At 46.1% G+C, this 10,537-nt stretch overlaps 1 protein-coding gene across 1 annotated transcript; it reads left to right on the top strand.

Annotated features, from left to right (window-relative positions):
- The first annotated feature begins 6,166 nt into the window (after positions 1-6,166).
- On the top strand, positions 6,167-8,590 carry LOC100354804 (permeability factor 2). Its single transcript, XM_017347498.3, has 4 exons — positions 6,167-6,384; positions 6,483-6,606; positions 6,701-6,784; positions 7,846-8,590. Exons 1-4 carry the CDS (start codon positions 6,285-6,287, stop codon positions 7,859-7,861), a joined length of 324 nt encoding a protein of 107 aa, XP_017202987.3. The 5' UTR covers positions 6,167-6,284; the 3' UTR covers positions 7,862-8,590.
- The last annotated feature ends 1,947 nt before the right edge of the window (positions 8,591-10,537 follow it).

The following is a 10,537-nucleotide window of genomic DNA, read 5'->3' as shown; positions in this document are numbered from 1 at the left end:
CCCATCTAGTAAGGCATCTTGTGAAGCAGCAGATGATGGCTCAAGTACTTGCATCCCTGCCACCCATGTGGGAGATCCTGGTGGGGTTCCTGACTCCTTGGCTTCAACCTGGCCCAGCCCTAGCTGCTGAGAGTATTAGATAAGTTGATGAAAGATCTCTCTGTGTCTGATTCTCTGTCTCTCTTTCCCTCAGTCTTTCTATATTTCAAATAAAATGGATATAAATTAAATAAACTTTTTAAATGACAACTTCACAACACAAATTTTTGTAAAGATTTACTTATTTATTTGAGAGGCAGAATTACAGACAGAGAGAGGGAGAGACAGAGAGAAGTTTTCCAACTGCTCATTCACTCCCCAGATTGCCACAATGGCTGGAGCTGGGCTGATCAGAAGTCAGGAGCCAGGAACTTCTTCTAGGTCTCCCATGTTGATGCAGGGGCCAAAGCACTTGGGCATCTTCCACTGCTTTCCCAAGCCATTAGCAGGGAGCTGGACTGCAAGTGGAGAAGCTAGGACTGGAACAGGCACTCATATAGGACGCTGGTGTCGCAGGCAGAGACTTAACCTAGCACACCACAGCACCAGTACCAAAAAAATTTATTTTAGCACAAAAAAGTTAAAGGCAGCATAATTTCTTCATTGTATGTATTTTTTATGAACTTTTTTAGAAAAAGATTTATTTAATTGAAAGTCAGAGTTACACAGAGAGAAGGAGAGACAGAGAGAGAGAGGTCTTTCATCCGCTAGTTCACTCCCCGATTGGTGGTAACAGCTAGAGCTGCACCGATCCAAAACCAGGAGCCAGGAGCTTCTTCGGGGTCTCTCTCACAGGTGCAGGGGCCAAAGCACTTGGGCCATCTTCTAATGCTTTCCAAGGCCACAGCAGAGAGATGGATCAGAAGTGGAGCAGCCAGAACTTGAACTGGCACCCATATGAAATGCTGGCACTGTAGGCAGTGGCTTTACCCTCTATGCCACTGGGCTGGCCCCAAGATTAAAGTTTTGATCAAACAGCGCTTTCCCTTCTGGTCATCAGGACACCACACAGTAATCTCTGTATTGTCGAGAAGGAGTTTGAGCTCTAGCTTTCCTGAAACTCTGAAGCTGTGTTTAAGAATCGTCAGCTCCAGGTTGATGTAGAACCGTAGTGTTTCCCAAGGGGATTGTGACAAGGAGAGCGAAGACCTCCACAGAAGAAAGTGTGTCTCCCTGACCATAAGCTCTCAAGGCCAAGTCCACAAACACGTGCCCATGGCTTCCCCAGGCCAGTCCTGCCATCAGTTCACAGAGGGCTCTCTCCCTAGGGTGCCTGTGGAGTCTACTTGGGTGAGATCCCCAAGAGTCTGAGAAATGTTTTCTGAAAACAACTCCTTGGTATCCTTCCATTCTTCAAATCTTTCTCATGGCTTCCACATTTGCAGATGGTGCTGAAGCATTAGTGGGAATCAAGGCAGTGATGTGGAACCATTACGGTTGCCGGTGCATTCTTCATGGCCTTTTTTCTACATGCATCCTTTTTTTTTAAAAAAAAAAATTTATTTATTTGAAAGAGTCATAGTGAGAGAGAGAGAAAGAAAGAGAGAAAAAGAGAGATAGAGAAACGTCTTCCATCCACTTGCCCACTCCCCAAATGGCCACAACTGCTGGCAGAAGTCAGGAGCTTCTTTTGGGTCTCCCACGTTGGTTCAGGGCCCCAAGCACTTGGGCCACCTGCTGTTGCTTTTCCCAGGCCATTAGCAGGGAGCTGGAGGGAAAGTGGAGTACCTGGGACATGAACCGGTGTCCACATGGGATGGCGGAGAGGCAGGCAGTGGCTTCACCCGCCACCCCACAGCGCCACCCCCTTGTATGAACGTTTTGGAGACCCCTCATGTGAGGCTCTTCTTAAAATGTTTCCTGTTTTGTCTTTCACTGCTGTAAATGTACTGATGCTTTGTTCATTCTATTTACTTTGAGTTTTCTTAGGCCAATGCTTTGGAACAGATCCACCATTGCAGCAAATACTTTCTGTTCTCTTAAGTTGTAAGGAAAATAAAAGTCCAGAGTGCCTGTTGCTGAAGGCGAAATATGTTAGTTATTAAAAGTTGATAAAGTACCAGGGTCAGCAGATAATTGTGATCCTTATCTCCACCAATGAGCCAAATAAAATGCCTTTCTCTCCTTCCAGGAAGCTGTGGGGCTGTGGTCATTTCTATTAATCCTATTTTGGAGGGGAAGTACATTGACATGGAAAAGCAGATAGATAAATACACATTTTTATTAAATTAAGTACATCATTGTCATGCCACAAGAGGAAATTGTTGCTATTAATGAAGTAAAACAAAGGGGACTTCTGAGTAGCCTGTTGCTTTTAAGCTTTGGGAAAAGTAAAGTTGAACTATAAAAATGACAAACATTAAAAACAAATAAACAACTCTCCTGACCTGACGTTATCATCCACTTATTTCAGAAGAATTTTTTTGTTTAATGTATAGCAAATAAAGCTTCATTGCTTGGAGCTCAAATTTTAAATTTCATTAAATTTCCTGACTTCAGGGGAAATATAATGTGGAGAAAAAACTAGTAATTACTTCATGAGCCAGATGAAAAAATTAAATGGGTTTTGTATACAAGAGTACTTCAAAAAGTTCATAGAAAGTAGAATTTAAAAAGATTTTTTTGCAAAAAATAGAAATTCATGCATAGTTTCTTCATAATAGGCATTTTCTGCAAACTATTTTTAAGCAATTAAAAAAAATTTTTTTGAGAGGCAGATATACAATCAATGAGAGCTCCCATTCACTGATTCACCCTCAAAATGCTCCTGGTAGTAGAGGTGGGTCAGCCCCAGAGTGAGGAGCCACAAACACAGTCTAGGTTTCCAACATCAGTGGCAGGAATCCAATTACTTCAACCATTACCACTGCCTCTCAGGGTCACGTTGTCAGGAAGCTGGAGTTTGGAACTGGAGCTAAGAATGGAAACTGAACACTCCAATACATGACGCAGGTGGCCTAATCACTAGGCTAAACACTTGCTCCCTGCCACAGACTTTTGAAGTAATTTTGGATATATGTAAGGACTTGAAACATAGCCCATTATAACAAAGTGTTATTTGTAATAATGTTTTACATTTACTCGGCATCTTAACACATGCAGAATGTGCTGAATTATAGAGATGTTGAAAGAAAAAAAATGCAAAGATCTGCTGAAGATTGCTCCTTGGGCTAAAGATTAAAAAGCTTGATGGACAATCTCTTCATCTATCCTGCCCTTTTTATTTTTTCTACATTAGCAAGTATTCCTCTATAATCAGAAAAATCAAACTGCATTAACTTTTAAAGAATAGCTATTAAATTTCTTAACAATTGATGATTTTTAGAAAATGCAGTATTTCCTACTAAGAATCCCAGACAAAAATGGGGATGGCAAGAGTAATACTAACACTAATTTTCAATTATTTATGAGTCATAGATTTATAACTGTAGACTATCTTTCATTTTCTACTCCTTTTAAGAAAATGAAATCCTATTTTTTAATTTAAAAATTTCAGGGCTGGCATCCCCTACCAAACCACAGTTCAAGTCCCAGCTGCTCCACTTTCAATCCAGCTCCCTGCTAATGTGTCTGGGCAAGTAGCAGAAGAGCAGAAGATTGCCCAAGTACTTGGGCCCTTGCCAACCATGGGGAAGACCTGGATGGAGTTCTGGCTTCAGTCTGGCCTAGCCCTGAAAGTTAGTCATTTGGGGAGTGAACTAGAAGTTGAGTTGGAGGATCTCTCTCTCTCTCTCTCCCTTTCAAATAAATAAAATGAATCTTTACAATTTTTAAAAATTTTATTTATGTGAGAGGGACAAGGAGAGGGACAGGGTACAGGGTCCCAGCTGGTCCATGTCCAAAACTGGGAACTCAATCCAGGTCTCCCATGCAGGTGGCAAGAACCTGATCATTTGAGTCCTCATTACTGCCTGCCAGAGTCCACGTTAGCAGGAACTGAAATCAGGAATCAGAGCCAGGGATGGAACTCGGGCAGTCTGACTGGAGATGGGGGCACTTAAACTACCAGGCTAACCTCACATTCCTAATCTTCCTTTAAATCTTCCACTCATTATTGCAGGGATGTACTGATGATCACCAAAGAAAAAATGTAATTCACCAACTAATCATTTATAAATATTGTCCAATAAATGATATGGGATATTTCTTTTTTTAAAAGATTTATTTATTTACTTACTTATTTGAAAGTCAGAGTTACACACAGAGATGAGAAGCAAAGAGAGAGAGGTCTTCTAACCACTGGTTCACTCCCCAACTGGCCACAATGGCCTGAGCTGCACCAATTCAAAGCCAGGAGCCAGGAGACTCCTCCAGGTCTCACACATGGGTGCAGAGGCCCAAGGACTTGGGCCATCTTCTGCTGCTTTCCCAGGGCATAGCAGGGAGCTGGGTCAGAAGTAGAGCAGCTGGGAGTCGAACTGGTGCCCCTATGGGACGCTGGCACTGCAAGTGCCAGCTTTACCCACTACGCCCAGGATATTTCTTTTTATTCACATTTAGTGGTTGAAATGACTACAACTAGACTAGGGAGGTAACCCAAGAATTAAACTCGACAACAAAAACTCATTCCAGATTTCGCATTAAAAACAAAAATAGAAAAATTTTATATGGGAGGCTTATTTTCCTGTTTATGGGAATTTTTATTCCTAGGCAAATTTTGGCTTAGGGGCCATAAAAAGAGAAAATTATATTTTATTTATTTAACATAGTTACAACGTTTGCTATATTGTAATGCTCTGCAAATATCAGCACATTCATCATAACAGCCATTTGGGGATGAAGAATAGCATGTGTCTCCATTTCACAACCCAGACAGGGAAAATGTCATTTACAACTGGAAAGGAAGAGACCAGGGTCTGGGTCAGATTCCTGGCCTGGGGCAGAGACCTGCCCTGCACTTCTCTGACAGCTGTACGGGGCCAACCTCACGCGCCTTCGCACTGGTTTCCCCACGCCTCTGACACATTCGCACCCAGAACCTCACCCAACCTCCCTCCCTGGAACCCAGAGAGGACAGTGACACTGACGGTGAAGGATGGGCTCCTGAAAGACAAGGGCGTGGGTTCACAATTTAACTGTCTGATTAGAAATCAGTAGAGACAAAATATGTCGACTGACGGTCTCTCTGGGGGAGGCAGTCAAATCTCTGGAGGCAGAGAAGTCCTTACAACACGAACGAGAAATGAGATTTGTATCCACAAAACCAGCCAGCAGAGGAGATCCATGAGCCCGCATTCGCCATGTAGAACGTGTTTCACAGCCACACGTCCGTTGGCTGCCAGCGAGCAAGGCGTCAGCTCTCGCGTGCCGCGCCTGCCCTGGCTTGCACAAAACTGGGAGCTGCGGACCGGCGAGCCGCACGCACCGCTCTCGCCTCGCAGGTCCAGGACGACCCCGTGCCTCCTTCGCCTGCTCATCAAAGCTCCCGGCACCAAAAGTGCCCTCCCCCGCCCCCCGCAGCCCGGATTTCCTCGAGTTTTGGAAGTTCCAGAGTTTCGCAGAGGAAGGAAGCAGTGTAGGGTTAGAACATTCTGTCCTAAATTCAACGCAGGAGGAAACATTTGACACTGGTCTTCCCCTGCCGCCTGTGGAGAGATGTGACACCTAGAGTGATGATTGTCGGTGCTTGTTACATACCAGGAACAAAGCAAACTTTCTTTTGTTCATTCTGAAATGACAGAGCACTTAACAGTGTGTGGACGCAGACGTAAATCAACTCTTTCAGCACTGGAGAGTTTTTTGTCACAGCCGAGAAAGTAGACTAGGCCAATGACGTTAAAAGGCCCCGTGCCCATTAAGGAGCAGTGTCAACCGCTGTTCTTTCTGGGCTTCAGACCCGCCTCAATTCCTCCAACCCAAACACCTGACTCTCTCCAAACTGCCCTCTGTGGGGGTCACTGGGCGCTCAGGTGCCCCCCTGCGGGGGCCACTCATGCCCCTAGGAATGAGGAGCTGAATACCTGGACCCCAGGGTCCGGGGCCGTTTTGCTGGAGGGCTAGACGGACGGCCCGGCTGCGTCCCTTCCGCTGCAGCCCTGGGGCGGGGTCTGCACTTCGCTTCCGCGCCCGGGGATTCACCAGGAGCTCCGGGAATTTCCCTGGCCCGGGGGCTCCCGCTTTTCCCGCCCCGAACGGGCATAAAAGGGGTTCTCCGATCGCAGCGAGCCACAGAGCCCGGACGGCCACACCAGCCACAGCTGCCTCGCTCCAGATACCCCCGCCGCCGCCACCTGCCGCCGAGTCCCATGGCCCCCGCCGCGTGCCCCGCCGCGCCCAGCGCTCCCCGGTTCCTGCGGACCGCGATGCTGCTGCTGCTGCTGCTGGCCGCCAGCCGGCGCGCAGCAGGTGAGTGTCGGGCCCTCCACCGCGGGCCGGGACGGTTCTTGGGGAGAGGCGGCGCGCGTGCCGCACAGCCGCGCTCACCGCGTCTCCGCTCCCCGCAGGGGCGCCCGCGCTCACCGAGCTGCGCTGCCAGTGTCTGCAGACCGTGCAGGGCATTCACCTCAAGAGCATCCAGAGCCTGAAGGTGCTGTCGCCGGGCCCGCACTGCGCCCAGACCGAAGTCATGTAAGTCCCGCCCCGGCCCGCTCCGCGCCGCCGCCGCCCCGCACCTGCTCTGGCCCGACCCCTGGCTCACGCGGGTCCTCCCGTCTCTCTGCAGAGCCACGCTCAAGTCCGGGCAGGAAGCTTGTCTCAACCCTGCCTCCCCCATGGTGAAGAAACTCCTGCAGAAGATGCTCAGCAAGTGAGTGAGGGGCTCCGGGACCCGCGGCTGCAGGCCCTGCTCCCACCCCTGGGACCCCTGGAAATGCTGTCAGGACAGGGCAGGGGGCAGCTCAGGACCGAGAGAGTATGGCTCCTTTCACGGTGCAATTTGCCACCGGGACCACGGCTGTGCTCTGGGGCCAGCAGGATGTCCCTAGTAATTTGCACTCCATATCCGAAAGAGCCAGGATCAGTTCCTAAAAGATTAAGTAGACTAGGCCAATGACGTTAAAAGGCCCCGTGCCCATTAAGGAGCAGTGTCAACCGCTGTTCTTTCTGGGCTTCAGACCCGAAAATTGGAACTCCTGGTTATAGGTAAGGGGGCTTCTAGGTGTTTCCAGTGAAGAGCAGGGACTTTGGATTTTTTTTTATTTGAAACTCAGAGTTACACACACACACACACACACACACACACACACACACAGAGAGAGAGAGAGAGAGAGAGAGAGAGAGAGAGATGGCCCAATGACCGAAAGGGCCGGAGCTGGGCCGATCTTAAGCCAGGAGCCAGGAGCTTCTTCCGGGTCTCCCATGTGGGTGCAGGGGCTGAAGGACTTGTGCCATCTACTACTGCTTTCCTAGCCCATAGTAGAGAGCTGGATGGGAAGTGGAGCAGCTGGGACTCTAACCGGCTCCCATAGGGGATGCTGGCACTGCAGGCGGTGTCTTTACCCGCTGTATTACTGCGCTGGCCCCAAGAGCAGGGACTTTGTAGGGGGACTCCGCCTGAGTTCAGGTGTCAATAAAATGTTTTGCTAGGAGCTTTGCTCCCACAGCTTAAGGGGGATCATGCATATACATTTTTAACCACGTGTTGTTTCTGCTGATTGAGGCTGATAGTACTGTTGCAACCACAGGCTCCCAGAGCTAAGTGTTTTGTGTTACACAGGGCAGTGGTGGTACAGGTTACTAGCCACCTGGTGTCAGGTTAGGGAACTACTGTTTTGGAAAACCCTAGAATGTCAGACATTCAGGCAGGAGAGGAGGGCTGTGACATAGATTTCTTGAGTACCTACTAACAGTACCCTTTTCTCATCACAGAAGCAACACCAGCTGACCTAGAGAAAAGCAGGAAGCTTATCCCACATTGAACCCAGGGACATCCTAAAAGGAATCAGTGACAGAAGTGAAACAGAGCGCTCCTGGGCACAGCTGCATTGGACTTAATGTTGACTGTTTGTTATGGCTGATGCACTATTTATTGACATATGTATTTATTTATTTTTCAAAGCTTATGTATTAATGATTATGATATTTAAAGATATGAATGTGTTTGGTAGTTCACTGTATTGTTATTTTAAAATACCATATTTTCTGTTAAATCAAGTAGTAGAGTCTGGACTATTTAGTTTGAATATTATGAGTTTTAAGTGTTGTTTTTCATTAAGCTTTTTTTGGAGGAGGCAAAATAATGAGACCACAGCTTTGCCAATAACTATGTTAGAAGCTGGGGACAAACTGAATCCTCCAAACATACACAGGGACCATCGGATCACTGTTCAGGCAGGGGAATGGGTGTGCACATCTATTTTTGTAACTATTTAGAAGAATGTCAGCTGTTATTTATTACAAGATTTTCATAGTATGTGGTCAACATTTCTGATGTTGAATTTTTTTGAGAACTACAGTGTTCTTTTTATCCGTTGGACATTTTATGTCTTCTTTGTAAGGCACAATGCCTTGGTTAGCATTAATCATGCAATGCTTCTTGGGGTCTTGGAATAAAGTTGTTTATTTATGGATGTATTTTTACTAATAACATGAAAATAAAGCTTTAACAAAAGTGCTAGGCCTACATTTGTCTTATACTTCTCAACCTTTTGTTTCTCCAGAGTGGCAAAGTTGTTGGGAATCTAAAACGGTTCATGGATCTTTTTAACGGGTGCCATAAGCTGGCATGTCCTTTGGATCTCACTTGCTCTCTTTTTCAAAGTTTATGCAGCCTCCCGCCTTAAGAATCCCTGGGTGACTGCCTGCAGTGCCAGCATCCCATTTGGGTGCTGGTTCAAGTCCTAGCTACTCCTCTTTCAATCCAACTCTCTGCTACAGAAGATGGCCCAAGTGCTTGGGCCCCTGCACCAACCTAGGAGACCTGGAAAAAGCTCCTGGCTCCTAGCTTCGGATCAGCTCAGCTCTAGCTGTTGCAGCCGTTTGGGGAGTGAACCAGTGGATGGAAGACCTTTGTCTCTGTCACTGTTTATCTTTGTCTGTAACTCTGCCTCTCAAATAAATTTTAAAAAATCTTTGAAACAAAAATATCTCCTTGAATGAATCAATGTTCTTTAAAAAAAAAAATCCTTTCCCTTTCACAGACCCAGAAAAGTAAATCCTTTGCCCTTTGTCTTGTTAGTTGCTCTCATCCTAAAGGACAATAAAACATCTCTAATCATCCCCTAAGGGCCTGAAGCTTACATCCAGAGTAAGCCCAAGGGTGCTGGGGACTCTAGGACCCCACGGCTTTATGTTACCTATCAAGGTGAACAAGTCACAGCATTTAGAACACCCAAAGGACCTAAAAGTGGACTGTCTGGCCTTTGAGAGATTTATTCACACCACTCAGGAGGTCTCCACAGAGACTCTCTTAGGATGGTGTAGCACAACTTTCTCACTCCCCTTTTCAAGCAGAAAAAAAAAAAAAACTGATGCGTTCTTCATTTTTGGCCTATGGCTACTGGAGACCACAAGAAATGAGGCTCTCATTGCATTATCTGAGGAGTAAGGCCGGAGGCACATTCATTGACCTGGAGCTATTTAGTAACAAATACGTCTCTCATCCAGAACACCTTATGAGTGCACTCAGGAGAATTTTTTTAAGTTTATCTATTTTTAAATTTATTTAAGGGGGAGAGAGAGAGTGAGAGAGAGAGAGAGAGAGAGATCTGCCATACACATACACTGGTTCACTCTCCAAATGTACAAAGTTGGACCAATCCAGAGCCAGCAGTCAGGAACTCAACCGGAGTCTCCCATGTGAGTGGCAGGGGCCCAAGTACCGGAGCCATCATCTGCTGCCTTCCAGGCTGTGCATTAGCAGGAAAGTGGAATCAGAAGGTGGTGGAACTCAAACCAAGGCACTCTTGTAAGGGATGTGGGCAGCTCATGTAAAGCTTAACAAACTACACCACAATGCCTGCTCCCAGAGTAAGATCTTAAATATAAATATTAAAAAAAAAAAATTCTAATACGGACCTTACTAACTTGTGTGAAAAGAAGGATGCAGGAGACATAGTTTTGATGAAGAATTAGATGTATCTTGCATCCCAGGTCTAACATTTCTGTGTAATTCTGAGGTCAATTTTCTTTATTAGTATAAATGTCATTCACTCTTTTCTTGAAGGGATACAATAATCCTACTCTTGGGGCCAGCACTGTGGCATAGTTGGTTAAGCTGCTACCTGACACACATGGCTTCCCATATGGGCACCCATCCATGCTTCAATTTCTCCATTTCATATCCAGCTCCCTGAGAAAAGCATTGGAAGATGACTCAAATGTTTGTGCATCTGTCACCCACATGGGAGACCCTGATGAAGCTCGTGGATTCTGGCTTCAGCCTTGCCCAACCCTGGCATTTGTGGCCATCTGAGGAGTGAACTAGCAGATGGAAGATTCTTCACTGTGTCTTTTCTCCTCTCTCTATAACTCTTTCAAATAAATAAATAAATAAAATATATAAATATAAATAAATATATTTTCAAATAAATAAATCTTTAAAAATAAAAACAATAACCCT

The sequence above is a fragment of the Oryctolagus cuniculus genome, chromosome 8, assembly GCF_964237555.1.
Source record: "Oryctolagus cuniculus chromosome 8, mOryCun1.1, whole genome shotgun sequence".
NCBI classification, from domain to species: Eukaryota; Metazoa; Chordata; class Mammalia; order Lagomorpha; family Leporidae; genus Oryctolagus; species Oryctolagus cuniculus.
This window is presented reverse-complemented; position numbering and strand designations above follow the sequence as displayed.

What these genes read in the sequence shown, in the direction of transcription:
- LOC100354804 (XM_017347498.3), top strand. Translation starts at nt 6,285, where the DNA reads ATGGCCCCCGCCGCGTGCCCCGCCGCGCCCAGCGCTCCCCGGTTCCTG. An exon ending in CGCCAGCCGGCGCGCAGCAG is followed by an intron (nt 6,385 to 6,482) that starts GTGAGTGTCGGG and finishes CGCTCCCCGCAG; the next exon opens with GGGCGCCCGCGCTCACCGAG. An exon ending in TGCGCCCAGACCGAAGTCAT is followed by an intron (nt 6,607 to 6,700) that starts GTAAGTCCCGCC and finishes GTCTCTCTGCAG; the next exon opens with AGCCACGCTCAAGTCCGGGC.